We start from the raw sequence: 17,160 nt of genomic DNA on the forward strand, positions 1-17,160 counted from the left end.
ACAATAGACATCCTTTCCAAGTCCCTGTTGGTTTTACATTTCCATTTGTTATCAAATGTAGACATTGATGGGAGGTATCAAAGTGAGATTGTTTTTGTACATATGGATGTGTTCATGTAAACATTTAAATGACAAAAAAGAAGTTATTGATAAAATGTTGCATATTTATGTAATGAAGATCATCAATCATATGAGTTTTTGGACTTGGAAATTCTGGAAGGGTTGTGTGATAAGTTTAAATGGAAGCAACTATTTTCAGTCAAACAAGTCAGTCACATTGATTAGTAAGCATGTTTTCTAAATAATTAGGGTTAATGACTTAGGAGGGTAATTAGGTTTCCAGTTTGTCCGTATTAAGTCACTAAGGTTTTTTTGTGCGTATTAGACCAAAATGATTGTTATTACCGTTTAGAAATAATATTTTTTACCGGTTTCTTCCTGTTTAACCAGTAAAAATGACTATTTCTAAACGGTAATAACAAACATATTGGTCTAATACGCACAAAAAAAACCTTAGTGACCTAATACGCACAAAAAAAAACCTTAGTGACCTAATACGGACAAATTGGAAACCTAATTACCCTCCTAAGTCATTATCCCTTATTAACCATGTTAGGTTGATTTGCATTAAGATTCTCAAGCTTGTTTAATAAATGGTTAAACCGATCCAAACTCAACCATTTCCTTTACACCCATTGCCCCTCTACTATTTCCTTTACAAGTTATACAAAATTTACAAAATAAGCTATCATTTAAAAAATATGAAATTTCATTGTTCCATTTAATCAAATAATCAAAAATCTTAACCGAGTCTAATAAATACACCCTGAAAATTAAAATGAATTCATTTCCAGTGTATAAGACTTTTTCTTTTCAATCAACTTCCTCACAGCTTCTCCCATGCACTTCTCGTCAAATGCACCCATTGCCAAGCTGACGTCATCATCCTTCTCCGCCGCCGTAACCGCCGGTCTAATAACCGCCAGAGTCGCCCCTTTCATCACGTAACCAGATTCCGGCAACTCCAACACCGGCACGTACCACATCTTTATCGTCACCGCCGGAACTTTCGTTCTTTCCGCCTCCACATCCACCTCCGTCGTGGGACTCACATCCTCCCTGAGCTCCACCACCTGCCTCTCCGTCATCCCAATCGTCCCTTGTTTACTTCCATCGCTGATCTTCACATCTCGTATCATCGGATTTAACGAAATGATCTTCTTCAACATATGGTGTCTCGCAGAAGAAGCAATCAAGCACGATATCGTCCACACAACTCGTTTCTTAAGCTGTTTGCTAGTCAAGTTTCTAGACTCCAATGGCGCCGGCGAACTTTCATCGTTTTTACCGCTTTCCTCTCCGTCGTTCTTCAGTTTCATTTCTGATTTCTTAAATCCTGTAGCTCCCAAAATCACGCAGCTCTCGAGTTCCTTCCCAAACTCCGCCTTCCATTTCAACAACGCGCCTGAACCATTTTCCGACGAGATATCTCCGTCGTGACCGGGGAGTTTCACGGATAAAGACCGGATTTCCTTAAAGTTCTTGAGCAACTCATCAGGCAATCTAAACATGGTGTCGTCTTCTTCATCATCGGAATTACAGTGGGAACACGCCTTAGATTTCCTCGAAAACATACGATGTAAAAGAGATTGAATCGGATTCATAATGAATCTTCCAAAGAAAGCTTTTGATTTGTTCGTATGCCAACCGGAATCCCCATTCTCCGGTAGCTTATTCCGGCGAATGATTTCTAGAGAAACGTTGTCCGTTTGGGTAGCAAGATCTCCGAAACGTTTACAGAGAACCATACAAGCAGATAACGATCTGGCATCTTGTACTCTGTTGAAGATTTCAAGAACCAAAGCATCTGGTAACAGATCGAAAACATCTACAGCTTGTTGTTGTTCTGAATCTTCTTCGAGTCCCATTTTCCAATGAAGCTTTGAAGGAAATTGTGTTTGAATGTTCAAATGTTGTGAATGGAGATGAAGAAGATATATACATGGCTATGGCGGGGAGGTTGGGTTAGGGGAAGGTTCGGCTTAAGATGTCGCCGGCACACGTTTACCAGGCCGGTCAAAGTTTTTGACTTTGAATAATAAAATGGTCTCGGTTTTTTTATCTGGAATTGTTATATTCGACCCCCTACACTTTCAATATTTGTCAATAACCAGCATCGTAGTTTATATAAACTGTTCCCACTAGTGTTGGACATTGCGTCATATCGTCGTGGCCTTAACAAAAATATATAATTTGAACATTTGACTTTGAAGTATAAAGTATTATCCATCAGATTAACTATTAACATGTTAGCATTTTGAAACGTATTCCAAAAAAGACAGAATTTCATATATGTTTTTATTAAACTTCTAAATATCATATTTTGTCCGGTATTAAATCTAAATATCATATTTGTCCTTTGATTTTTCTAAATATCATATAAATCTAAATCTAATTTTTTAATATTTTTTATTGATTTATAATTCATTTTTATATTTTTAAATCATTATAATTGAAAAACATATTAAATGGACAATAATGCCCTTACTTCTAAATGGCAATATGAAAAGAAAGTTTACATATGCAGTAAGTAATAGAAAAACAAGAGTAAGAATATGAAAACCAGCATTTGATTAAAAAGGTAAGTTTGTTTATAAGACCATTGAGATCAAACTAATACTACATTGTTTATGTTATAAACTTTAATCAATCTAAAACATTCATGTTAGGGGTGAGCATAATAATAATAAAAAAAAGAACAAAAACCAAATTAACCGATACAAATAAAGTTTAATAACCGAACCATTATTAAAATTGATTGGTCAGTTCGTTTTTTAGTTAACCGATAAGTAGTGGTTTGATTATGATTTTATAAAAAGCTGACACATTAATAACCGAACTGATAACTTATATTCAGGGGGTGTTTGGCCAAGGAGATTATTAGCTTATTATCGGCTCTACACCGCTATAAACCAAAAAATATTTGGATAAAAACAGCTTATAGCTCTGACAAACCGCTAATAAATCATTTTTTATAAGTTAATTTCCTCTAACTTATTAGCTTTTAAACTAATAAGCTAATAAGTTATAAGCTAATAAGCAATAAACATTTTTGCCAAACACCCCTTGATCATATAAGTTATATATTATAGATAAGTATTAAATAATTATAATCTAAGCCCAATTTAAAATTCGAGAAAATTAACAATCGAATGAGGTATTTTTTTTTATGAAACTATGATATCTTATTTGAAGGATTTACTCCTTACTGCCAGAGCACCCTAAGTATTATAATTTATTGTCCTCAGAAAAAGTATTTCATCATATATTTTGTGATTACTAACTTCTTCTTTGTTTGTAGATGAAACATCGGTTTCAAATAAATTCGTTAATGATAAATTTGTTAACTTCAGTTAACTGTAGGTTAGAATTACTCAAGTTTATATCGATTTAGTTTATGATACACGGTAAACAAACTTATATGAAATTCTTCAACATGTGGTTAAGACCACTATGTTAATATTGGTCTCCATTATAAGAAACACCACCACCATGATCCTCCTCTATCTATTCTTCAAATTCTTAGAATCGCTCACACTGGATCTCAGTAGCAATTTAACTTGATCAATATTATTCCGTAAATGTTTTGTAATTTATTTTATAATCCCCTTCCCTTTTTCATTTCAGTTTTATTTTAAATTTTATATGATCCAAATAAACCTAAAGCTAAATTCATATGAATGTTCTAAATTCACATGAAAGTTGGTCGTTATTCAAAGTTGCTAAGGGAGAAGAGAAAAAGTTATGGTGGGATTTTTCAATTTAAGAATTAATATTAATCAATGCAGAGTTTCAATCAAAACCATAATTAATTAAAAATTAATAAATACTAAACTTTATATATAAATTTAAGAACAAATTGCATAAAAGATATTAAGTTTACATAAATTTTTAATTTTGACTATTTTTCTTAGTTACGTTACTAAGTTTACATTTTTGTTGCAAATTTAACCAATCGAATTATTTGTTTCAGGTGTTTCATGTTTCTCACTTGTTCCGTAGGCAAAAAACTGATATGACCTCCACATATGATCTATACTCACTTTCTTTTATTTATTCTTTTTTTCTTCTCTAAAAGCATTACGATTTTGTGCAATGATTTTTCAAGATCGGTTAAGCGGTTCATCATCCCAGAGGGGTATAAGCAAAGCAAGTAAGGTTTCTTTTAGGAGATATTACTGTGAACAACATTATTTGTCTTGCTTACACCACTTTGGGACGATGAACCACTTTACAATGAGCCTAGATTTTTGAAGACCATGACCTACGACAATCTAAAAGAAATCACAGTCAACCTAGATTTTCAGATACGTTGACCTATGAAAATCTCAAAAAAAAAAATACAAAAAACATTTTTTGTAGATGGTTGACTGCAAAAGCAGTGGCTATTTGAGTCACTTTTTAATTTTGTGTCTATTTTGATGTAAAATGTTTTTTAAAAATGACTATTACCCGGTCAAATTTTCTATTTTTCTTATTTTCTTTATTCAATTATTGTTATGTTAGCATATTTTTTTAGAACAGTTTACACATAGATTACTTAACTCTTAAATCTATATTTTTTGGTCCATAGTGGGATTTAATTAAACCCTCAGTCTTTGGATGGATACTTTTCTATCAACTTCTAATACGCTTAGACTAAAAGCTCTTTGATAAATTAACATAAGTAACTTATATAGAATTAATAAAAGTCTATATTACGAATGTGTTACCTAATCTTTATAACAATACAAATACTTTTAAATAGACCCGCAATCACCTCATATCAACAAACGTGCTAATTTTTTTCTTTTTAATTTTTGAAATAAAAATGGTCTAGCATTTGTGAGTAGTTTTCCCCGTATCCTTATTATAAAAAAATAACAATAAGGTTAGATGATTCAATATAAAAATATGCTGGAGCCTAGACATAATAATTTTAATGTATAGTTTAAAACCCACATGCGTAGGTTCTGCACCTCGTGCGTAATAGGGAACTTTTTTAACAGTTCTCTTTTGAGATTATATCACATGCTTTATAAAAAAAAATGTTATAAATTAATACTAAAAGTATTATACAACTTGGTGCAGAAATGTACCCTTCTTTCTTTTTTGCCAAACTTTATTAAATGGGTTTATTAAAGGTGGGGCTTAATACTTCGGGTTTGTAGTTCTTCCTTGTTTGGTTGTGTCATGTGTGTGTCATTTATTTAAAAAGAAAAATTAGAAAAAAAAAAAATCTGGTTTTTGGTTACAAGAATTTTGGTGATTTAGTACTGTATAGCACAATGCTATGATTGAAACTTATAGATAGCCTTAAAACATTGTTCACACTGGTGGATGCACTACAAAATTTGATGGGCTAGCACATATGATTTTAAAGGCAGTAGATTGGAAAATTTTATATTACACTAAAAAAAAGTTATTTTCTTTTATACTATAATGAAAACTTTGAATAGCACCAGTTACCCCATAAACCCCTTATGTCTGCCCTTATTGTTCATGAGCCCGGTTCCCGAATATTTCTCTTGTGGTTTTGATGCCTTATAAGTTATAATACTCTCCTTGGGTCATAAAAGGGAGTCAAGGTTCAAGTCACAATTTAATTGGTTATTGTGATGGAGCTTTCAAAACATAAGATGTCGCAAATTGTTGTATGGATATAGTGTCTCTTTTCTTAAATTGTACTTAAATTGTACACCATCCAGCTTGTCATGTTCGTTAATAATAATATTTTTGATGTTCAAAGAAAATCTATATAATAATAGTAACATATAACACTTAAAAATAAACCTAAACTAAAGTCATAGTTAAAAATGACATACATTACTTTTATAGAAAACAAATACGTTGTATATATTAATATTAAAAGTAGAATATGTCACCCTTTTCTATAATTAGCTATTAATTTTAGAGAAATCTCTAAATTTTTTGTCCAATTTACATTTTAGTTCAAAATTATTGTTTTTCTAATGAAAAAGTTTTGAAAATCGGTTATTATTTTCAATTCAATCATTTTTTACCTTTTTATCATGTAACCTGTTGAGATGGCTGCCAGAGCACCACCACGCTTCTTCTCTCTTTTCGCCAAAGCATGACAGTGACTGTGGACAGCAGAGTTACCTGCTAGTGAAGGCGGATGCTACCGTAAAGATGGACAACAAAGTTACATGTTACTATGAAGGTAACCCGAAGAATAGAGCTACGAAACATTTAGCCGATTTTTATGACTTTTTTAATAAACAAAATTAATTTGAAACTATTTAATAACCTATCCAAAAAAAAAAAATGACAAAAAAATTGACAAAACCCTTAATTTTAAAAGATCAAAACGTTAGATTAGGAATAGTACTCGTTTTGTCTTCGTGGAATGTACGTGGCAGTCTTATCCAAAATCATCCACCAAACGGACAAGATAACACGTTCCTTTTCTTTTTTAAAATTCTATAATAATTTTATGTTTGTATAATTGTGAAGTTTTATTCATTTTCTTATTAAATATTTATTTGAATATATAAGTTTAGACAAAGTTAAATAAATCATTCTGGAGATCGAGATTTTCTTTCTTTTTCATCGAAAATGAAGAAGACCGAGGATGGCCTATGGTGCCTAAGACTCAAAAAAAAATTTGTCAGCCTGTATGAAAGAGATTTACGGAATTCCACAAACAAAATAATTATTGTTAAATGACCCGGAGTGTTTATTAAGGACTTATTCGGCACTCAACGTTCTTTGACTTTTAAGAAAACGCTCGTGAAAAAAAAAAAAAAAAAACTTCCTTCGGCGAAAAGAGTGTTTAACTTTTAGTGTAAACCAAACGTTCCAAAATCAAAAGCTACATGGAAAAGCCTTCAACAAAACGCTCCAAAATCAAACGTTACCCGCTATCTAGTTTTGCGGAACACGGCCCATATGTCACAACCACAGTCACTACTATTTTTCCTTAGACGAACGGTCCATTTGGTTTTTAAAACTTGAATGGTCGGTCCTAAGTCATTTGAAATGACATTTTTATACGTTTTAAAACTGGCTTAGTCGTCGTTTTTTTTTTTTTTTGTCAACATAGTTAAGGGATAATTGTCCCGTGATAGTAGGCTTTCAATTCTTCAAACTTTTTTTTTTTTGTCATTTCAACACTACGTCATTTCCTTTATTCTCTCTTCACTTATCATTTCATTAACAAAATGGTCACAAGATACTTATTGACAAGTGGGAAAAAGACGAATTGTACAGCTTCAAGCAAATATAACTTTTATTATCTGATTTTTTACTTTTGTCGTATTTGTGCCCTTGTCTTTACTTTCACTTTACTTGTCTATAAATAACTATTGTATTATACACACCTTCATTTATCCTTACGAGTAATACATCTATCATTTGTTTTCTCAAACATTCTCTTTGTGTTTTACATTTAATTCTAAGTCATTTATTCTTGTTTTACAATTATTGCATTCAATACATCTTCGTTATTATTATTCAAGACTCTGGAACATCTTCTAGACTTGATTGGAACCTTATTACTTGCTTCCATTATTGTTGTTTTTAGAATAGTTTTTCTATTCTTTTCAATTGGTATCAGAGCTTAAGTAGTTGTCATTTGAATCCATCTTATCAAATTATCATTGTTTGATAATACATTGGTTTTTTCTTTCATTTCTACATCTACAGGATCAAAGTTTTTCATTGATCATGTACATTGGCTAGTGTAGATAGCCAGTTTGGTTTGTTAGGAATTATTAATATAAAACTAGATTTGTATTTTCAAATCTATATCTTCTTTGTCAAACATCAAGTTTTTGAAGCAATTTCCCAATGAATGATTTTCAAGAATTTTTATAGACTATTAATTACACATCAAATTTTTGGCGTCGTTGCCAAGGGGAATAGATTTCAACTAATATTATTGTATCTACTTATCGATGAATCGATCCTTTCTAAAATTAAAGTCACTTTTTGTTTTAGTTTTAATTTTTCTTTGATAACGGTTTCCCTTGTCACAAAGTTGTTTTGATATGTAGGAACGAAAGAGACTAAGTGTGAGATTATAACAGAAGGAATTTAGTCAAAAAATTGCACGATTGTTTAGGCAAAAAATCATGTCGCGATTACTATGATTGCTACACGATTTATACTTTTTTAACGTTTAGAGCGACGCGAATTACACATCGCGCCACGATTTTGTTACATATTATAAATTTTTCTTGATTTTACTTTTTGTGTGAGTTTGAAAATTACAAACTATTATGGATTTCTTGAACTAAATAATCTACCAATTTGGTTAAATTATCCAACTCGATCCACGAAGCGTAGTACAACAAAGCTTTTTTGTAACACTCCAAAAATGACAATAAATTTGAAAATTTTAAAATCAACGATGAACCATTATTGTTTACAAAAATACTCATTGTTTCAAAAGTAACATCATATGAGAGTGTCCCAAGTAAACCAATCACATGAAAATAGGAAGATGTGCAGGATCAGACATTTGCTTTCCTACGATCGTCTGAATTACCTGAAACAATAAACTAAAAATTTAAGCCGAAGCTTAGTGAGTTCCCCAAAGTACCAACACACCACATAACAAACAAGCATAAAAAAATGAACAATCATCATGACTGGACCGCCTTGCAGGGCCTACAACCTATCCGGACCGCTCTATCGGACGCCGGCCTGACTGGACGGTCTCGTAGGGCCTACAGTAGGGATGAGAGTGGGTCTAAACCCGGATCGGTAGACCCGGATCCGGAAAACCCGGGAACCGAACAGAGTTTTTGTAGGACCAGAAACTGGACCGGTATATAGGAACCGGTTCCGGGTAAGGTACCGGGTAAAGTGGGTCTAGAACCGAAAAACCCAAAAACATTAAAGTAGGTCGGGTGGAACTGGGTAAAGTGGGTCTAGAACCGGAAAACCTGGGAAATTCGGAATTTTTTGGTAACTACTTAGTAATTGAACTTCGAAAATTTTCAACTTTGATATCCCAACTTTGGGGGACTGTAAGTCATTGAATATTAAACCAAAAATAACAAAATTATAGTCTAAAATCATGTACAAACTCTAAACTACACGTTGTAAAAAACCTTATGATAATCCGTGTAACTGATATTGCCATATTTATACACATTTTTAGGAAATATTTTAATACATTTTGATTAGTATTTTGGTTATTTGCAAATATAAGTGGTACTTATAAGATTACATTATGTTTTGCAGCCAAAAGGAGCAATCTTGAAGAATAAGGACCAAAAGTGACAAGTGGTAAAACTTTGGAGGATTGAAGAATTAAAGAAAAGAAAATCCCAGCGAAAAGCTAAATCCACGTCGTGGACTTCACTTACACGACGTGGAGATGGTGATTCTTGAAAATGAGTACACGGGAAGTTAAAGTCCTTTCCCGATAAGGATTCATCCAAATTCACGACGTCGAATCCTAATCCACGACGTGGAGTGCAAAAATCATGAATATTATATATATATATATATATATATATATATATATATATATATATATATATATATATATATATATATATATATATATATATATATATATACATACATACATACTTGGTGCTTGCGATTTTAAGAGGTTGGCAAGAGACTAAGAAGGTTAGAATACGATTCTGGAGGAGAAAAAAGGTAGAGAAATCAAGCATTAACATCCAAGGAAGAAGAAGGAGTTGAAGATCACAACTTAATCTTTTAATTTGGTACAATTGATTATGTTTTTATTTATCAAGTTTGAGTGTTTGATTTCATCCATGAGTAGCTGAATCTAGCTACTATTGTTTAGCTAGATGAAACTTCAACTCATGGTTTAGTTATTTACTTATGGATTTTGCTAGTTGGTTAATTGCTTGTGTTTGATTGTTAATACCTAACATGCTAATATTTGATACTTAAATTGCTTGAAATTCATGTTCTGTGTAGCTTAGTGAATATTAAATTTCATGAACTTGAAACCTAGTAATTTAGTGGCCATTAGATTACTAGAGCTAGGATCGAACCAATCTTAGATTGGTAATTAAAGTTATTAAATTTGGCTATGCTGGAGAACATATATTGTGATTATAATTACGTTTGTTTGATCAATCTTACATGGTACCATTCATACTTCATAATTGATTTTGTGTTGAATTATGTGTGACCATGCATAGTTCTATATGAATTAGTTAAATATTAGTAAATTTGGACTTAAATTGCTAATAATAAGATATTGGTAACCAACGTGAATTATCCATAATTAGTAGCTAACCATTAAGGAGAAGTGGATTCAAACTGAACAGGAGTGTTTTTAGTCACTGCTTGAATTTGATAATTAGGAGAGTAAGTTTGCCTGAACTTGTAAAATCAAATAAAAATCAAATTACTTTTGTTTGTTTTAGGTTAATTTTTAGTAGATAAATTAGTTAGCTTAATCCGTTCCCTAAGATCGATACCCGACTGTTTGTGCTATACTATTTGCGAAAAGGTACACTGTCTTTAGTCGAATAACTAGTTAGATAGTAGGTAAAATTAGGTGTAGTAATAATTAGACATCAAGTTTTTTGGCGCCTTTGCCGGGGAACGACTATTTAGTTTAAAATTTATTTGCTTTAGATTAATAGATCATTTTGTCAGGTAAAACCTGCAAAAATTTAAATTCTAGCATTAGATTTTTGTTTAGAATTGAAGTCACGACGTGGGCCTTAAGCTCACGACGTGAATTCGGTTATTACACGTTTGTTTTACGTTTTACGTTTTTATTTGTTTTTCGTTTCTGTTTACATTTTTGCGACAACAGGACGTGGTAGCCCTTGCCACGTTTTGGTAAACAATCATTAGGCATTTTAAGTAGTTTTTGTTCGTTTTTACGTTTTTATTTTTGTTTTTATTGCAGTAGTACATGACCCAAGGATACAACACACCTTTGATACCACCACTTGAAGATCCAGAGTCAGCCCTTCACAAAAAGACGGATAAAAACGTGGGAGAAACCAACCCACCAAAGAAGTCACCTTTCAAGGACCTTAAATCAGTTTTCGGAAAGAAGAAGGGGAAGAACGTGGGTGAATCAAGCAATTCCTCGAAGAACGAAAGCAAATTAGAATGCTTTGAGAAAAATCTGAATCTGCATGAATCCGATTCTGAAACAAAAACCGACAAAGAAGAAAGCGAAAACGAAGACCAGCCAAAAATCGAGATGGCAAACATTGCAGATATGTCTATGGAGGCATATAAAAAGAGAAACTGAGAGGACATCGGTCCCGGTTTAGTGCAACCCGCATTTCCAGATGCAGCAACATTCTAGCTGAAGGGACACATTCTGTCCGCACTTAAGGAAGTCCCATTTTCCGGGAGAGATCATGAGGATGCTTACAAACACCTTGACGAAGTCAATGACATTGATGATTAATTTAACATCCTAAATGTTCCATGTACTACAGTTTTACTTAGAATTCTACCAGTCACCTTCAAGGGAGCTGCAAAAGATTGGTTGAAAGCACTTCCACCCAGTGCAATTACTACTTGGGCGCAGATGTGTGAGCAATTTCTAGAACACTTTTGCCCACCTTACAAAGTTGCTAAACTCAAGAAAGCAATAGCAAATTTCGAGTAACAACCGGGGGAGTCACTCTACGAGGCATGGGAGCGATACAAGGGATTGATAAGAAATTGTCCCCAAAATGATTTGAATGAGAAACAAGAAGTATCGATCTTTTATGATGGGGTTAATGTCATAACAAGGCAACTCCTTGATTCTCAAGGATCGTTAACTAAGAAAAATCTAGCCGAAATCAAGGAATTAATTGAAGAGTTTTCCAAGCATTTGCGTGAATATCACAATCCCAGACATGATGGAGCAAAAGGAATTGGGGGTGGCACTTCTGAAGATATGGCTGCTGTTCTAGCTATGCTAAACACTATGGACCGGAGGATGACAAATTTGGACCAATCCATACATGCTCTTAGAGTTGGTTGTGAAAGATGCAATGGTCCCCATCTAACCAAAGGCTGACACTTGGATGAGAACGGTAATAAAAAGGCTCAAGTTTGTTACTCAAGCAGGGACAAATATGATGCAGATTGGAGGAAGCCAAAAAAAGAGTGGTTTCCATATGATGAATATAAGAAGCAAACATAACAAAAGTATAGGCAACTTGACCGAGGCCTTTATCAAAAAGAGCAACCACCTTAAAAGAAGGTCGATTTGGAGTCCATGCTCACAAGATTCATGGAGGCTTCGGAGAAAAGACATAATGATACTGATGTGGTGATAAGAGACCATCAAATTCTCATAAGAGACCAGCAAGCTTTGCTAAGAATTCATCAAGCATCAATCTCTAACATCAAAGTTCAACTTGGACAATTAACCACTTTGGTTAATGGGAGACTTTCTCCAAAAATTCCCAACAAAAGCCTCAACCGCATGTAATGGTGATTGAAACTGAAGAAGATACCATCTCTGAGTTCTTAGAAGCTCTAGAAGTCGAGCCACATCAACCCGAACCAAGGCCAAAGAAGTTAAAAGTCGAGGAAAATAAGATTGCTGAAACACCACGACCACGACGTGGAGATTCAACTTCCAGGACGTGGATACAGTCTGATCAGAAAATTTTTGATGATACACAAGCTTATCGTCCTCCTTTACCATTTTCATCTCGGGTAAGACTTCATCCATTGGAGCAGGAACATTTGAAATTCATGAAGAAAGTAAAGGGTATTCCAATAAATACTCCTTTCATTGAATCATTGTCCTAAGTTCCTGAATATGCAAAGTTTTTACAAGACTTACTCGATACCCGACAACAATTGGAGAAGAATACCAAGGTGGTCCTTAGTGAGCAGAATTCAAAAGTGATAATGGGTGAGCTACCAAAGAAAATGGGAGATCCTGGACACCTCACTCTTCCGTGTGAATTTGGAAATAACATGAAGACTTATGCTTTAACCGATTCGGAGGCAAGCATAAATTTAACGCCTTACTCGTTCTATCAAAAGCTTAATCTTCCGGATTTGAAGGCTACAAGAATGACGATTCACATGGCTAATCGTTCAGTGACTCATCCTCGAGGCATAGTGGAGGATATATTGGTAAAAACTGGGAAATTGTTTTTCCAATTGATTTTGTTGTATTAGATATGAAGGAAGATACCAATGTACCAATAATTCTTGGTCGCCCTTTACTTAATACTGCTAGAGCCTTGGTTGATATTCGTGAATCTAAACTTACTTTGAGAGTTGGAGATGAAGAATTCCCCTTTAGAGTGGAAGATGATTTTCAAAATAATGATGCTCAAAGTGAAGTCTTCAACATTGATGAAGAAAATGAACTTGAGGAATTAGTAAAGCTTATGGAAGAACAGATTCAACAAGTGAAATGTACAAAGCCGAGAGCATCCATTCCAACAGTCCTTGAAGTAATTGCTTATAAAACTCTGACATATTGGGTGAGTAAGGAGAGTGAAAAAGACTTAGTATCAAGTGATGAGGACGAGGTTACTTCCGAAGAAAAGAGACTAACTTTGGACAAGAAGATGGTACCCGTGGAGCTAAGGAATGAAGAAAAAGCAGGAAATAAACTTGTGGTAAATAAAGGGGTAAAAAGAAAGCTTGAAGAAGGGGATGCTAAGGGTAAACAGGAGAAATCTAAAAAAGCTTATCTTCGTTGCATTCAAGCTTACAAGAAAAAATGGAAGGAGCAGAAGGTGCAGTTGGTGATGATTGCTCCTACAAATCCAACGTGAGGCGGCACGGAGTTCGGTTCATGACTCCAACAAAAAGAAGCACTTCTCGGGAGGCAACCCGAGCTCGGTTTGCGATTTTCTTTTCGTTCTTGCATTTTTTTTAATTTTTGCATTTTTTATTGAATTTTAGGATGTAAAATTTTTTAATCATCAAGTCACCTTAATTATTTTACAAAATGGTAAAAATCAAGTGTGGGGTTCGTAAATATTGAGTGGTAATTTTTATTGAGGTTTTTAAGGAAAAATGGACTTTTGGCATTTTAACTTCGACAACATGTCGTGGCCCAAAAGCCACATCGTGTTCAATTGATTTGGCCCGATGATGCTTTGACCAACCCTTACCACTCATACGCACGGACAAAGAAGATAGCAGCCCTACTCCCGATTTTTTGCACTTTTCTTCCAAAATTTCTTGTTTAAGTGTTTCCTATCTACATTTGGTAAGTTTTATGTTCCATGTTCTTGTTAATTTCTTCCATTTTATGCATTACAAGTCTAGGGTTGTTCTTGGAGTTGAAATACCCAAAATTGAGTCAATTTGTTGATAATTTTCGAATGCATGTATGATATAAGGCCTTATATTTACAGAATAGACAAACCCCAAGTGAAAGTTTCAGTTCATTTGACACCTACATGGACCGATCTGGAATCACGTCACGAACCGAGTCCACGACGTGGAATCTGGGCGACCAGAATTCTGTTTTGGATTTACAGTTTAATTACTTGGTGTTTGTTTGTTTCGTTTGCTATTCGTTATTTTCAGGAATAATGGGTCCTCAAAGAGCAGTTCCACAAGAGCAAGATCCCATTGATGTGTCAAGTATTCATCTGCTTTATCGTTTCCCTCAAAACATCTCTCAAGCAATGCTAAATAATTATATGATCCGTTTGGGGTGGTTGTACAACCGGGAGTTCGCAATTGCTCCTATTATAGATTGGGCATGGCTATGTGGGGTAGGAGTGGTTGCAGAGTTAGAAAGGTATTGGTCTAAATTATTTGTGGGAGATGGATTTTCATTTCCTTACAACGGATGGAGGAACCTTTTCTCTATCCAAGAACCAGTTTATCGGGAGCTATCAGTGGAGTTCTTTGCTACCGTGAACTTTGAAGACAAAACTACTGATCCTAACTACAATCGGGCTCTTGCGTTTAGGTTGGGAGGTGTGTACGGTGAGTGTAGTCTTAGGGAGTTTGCATGGCGAATGGGTCTTTATACCGAAGAAGAGACACAGTCACCTCAGTTTGTGTTATTTTTACAAGACTGTGTTCGTGACTTCACCTTGGGAGTTATAGATGTCCAGTTTTGGAGGAGCATTGTGAATCATGAGTACAATTCTCACAATGCTTCAGAAGAAAAAATCCGGTCTCCCATTTACCGGTTTTTGCATCGTCTTGTCACTTTCTCAATCAACCATAAACATCACGGGATAAGGTGCCTATTCAGAATTTGTTTTATCTTTGGAGCATCATTACACCCGGGGCTTTTTGTGACCTTCCTTATATGCTTGCGCGATTCTTGAGAAGGAAGGCAGCTAGTTCAAGGCCTGGTAGTCCTATTACGGGTGGACATCTGGTCACCCGACTTGCCCGGTCCTATGGTATTTTGAGTCCTAATTTTATTAGGAACCTTACGCGATTCAAGGACAATGATTTGATGGTCCAAGTTTTTAGTGTTATGAGGGTGGTGGTAAACACATATGGAGGATTTGTGATACCCCCAGAGGATGTTGAACAACACGTTGGGCAACAAGAAGATCAGCCGCATCCAAGGGAAGGCAGAATGTTAGAGCCCGCGGAGAGATTAGCCAACCGCAACAACCACCTCAACAATTTGAGGATGGGGTACCAACCACTCATTCCAAAGTCGGGTATGTGGGTGTTTATTTGGACAACCTCCGTGGAGGTGTCAACTACCACAACCAAGCGATTGATGTCTTATTTACACATTTGAATGTGGAACGACCTCCTACGATGCCACCTCAATATCCGTACATTCCGACTTGGGAGGAGTTATGGACAAGACAAGGGGACAGAGAAGGAACAAGTGGAGCCCAAGGAGACGAGGATGATTATTAGTTTTATCTTTTAGTTTTTTTTTATTTATTTGGTTTTTAAGTTTGGTTTGTTTTTACTTTGATTTGAACTTGTAACAAAATATTGGATGATTATTTTCTTCTCTCCACTTTTATTTGCTTTGTTGCAGATTTTGTGTATTCCCATGAGTGGGATGATGAGAGATGAGAGATAGGAGCGTTCAAGAGAAGCTGTATCATTTAGAGTTAAGATTTGAGACCCACTATCTTTAATAAGTGTGGGGTTGCTTTCCTAAGTCAATTAAGAGATAGAGAGAGTAAAAAGAAGTCATAGAATTTTGCAAAAGTCAAAAAGCGTTCATATGTTTAGTTACAATTGGTTTTGCATCGAAGAATTTACATACAATAACATTCTGTGACGCTCAGTTTACACGACGTGGACTATAACTCCACATCGTGACCTTGGAACCCATCGTGATTTCAGACATAAGTTTCAATCGATGCCATGACGTGGTCATGACCGCCACGATGTGATCTGGGTAATTGCGATATATTCTCTCTCAACCATGCAATGTGGCGTATGCTTTCCCACATTGATGAAATATGCTATGAAGATTTTATCCACTACATTTGTTGAAGATTCAAGTCTTGGATTCACATTTTTGTCGGCGCATTCACATATCTCATTTGTTGAAAATCCAAGTTCTATAATTGAAGATGTCCATATTCAAGATGTTCGAAATTTTCCACACACGTGAAGAAATCGATCTCGCCGCTACTATCCCAGGGGAGTCTGTTCCCTTTTCTCATTTTTCTTGTTTTTAATTTATTTTATGCATACAATGAGGGCATTGTATGTAATAAGTGTGGGGTAGGGGGTCGAAAAAGTAAATTGCTAGAAAGTTTTAAAATTTAAAATTTAAAATTTTGAAAAATTAGAAATAGATTTGAAATAATAATCTAAAAACTGAATCTAGTATTTGTTTAAACTTAAGTTGCTAGTGTTATATGGGATGATCCAATGCGAGCTCAAATGTTTAATAGAGTCGATATATGTTATAGTATATTTGTTGCTTCCCATTCCTAGTGAAAAGCCATGCGATATGAAAGGTAATCTGGTAGTTTATATGGCATAATATGTTTTGCAACCTAAACCTGAAATCTATCCAGGAGAGCTTATGTAGTCATTGCTCTTAGACTAATACCTCTAACCAATAAAGGTTGAAGTTAAGCTCCCTTGCTTAAGCATGCAGGATTTGAGCGGAAAAAGTGAAATATTATAAAAAAGAGAGAGAGAAATTGCCAAAAAGTTGTAAGAATTTTGGAGCTATCAAGTATGTATATCAAAAGATCAAAAATT

At 34.5% G+C, this 17,160-nt stretch overlaps 1 protein-coding gene and 1 non-coding gene across 2 annotated transcripts; both read right to left on the minus strand.

Moving 5' to 3' along the window:
- Window positions 1-833: 833 nt before the first annotated feature.
- LOC145157514 (F-box protein AUF2-like) lies at window positions 834-1,928 on the minus strand. Its single transcript, XM_079076545.1, has one exon. It carries the CDS (start codon window positions 1,926-1,928, stop codon window positions 834-836), a length of 1,095 nt encoding a protein of 364 aa, XP_078932671.1.
- A 9,677-nt stretch (window positions 1,929-11,605) lies between these two features.
- LOC145162017 (small nucleolar RNA R71) lies at window positions 11,606-11,712 on the minus strand. The gene has a single exon (XR_013738872.1). It is a non-coding gene; the product is annotated as a small nucleolar RNA R71 (small nucleolar RNA).
- Between the last annotated feature and the right edge of the window lie 5,448 nt (window positions 11,713-17,160).

This window comes from Lactuca virosa, chromosome 2 (assembly GCF_052849685.1).
Source record: "Lactuca virosa cultivar CGN04683 chromosome 2, Lactuca_virosa_CGN04683_v6, whole genome shotgun sequence".
NCBI classification, from domain to species: domain Eukaryota; kingdom Viridiplantae; phylum Streptophyta; class Magnoliopsida; order Asterales; family Asteraceae; genus Lactuca; species Lactuca virosa.

Excerpts from the sequence above, each read along its gene's own strand:
- LOC145157514 (XM_079076545.1), bottom strand. The coding sequence starts at position 1,928 with ATGGGACTCGAAGAAGATTCAGAACAACAACAAGCTGTAGATGTTTTC.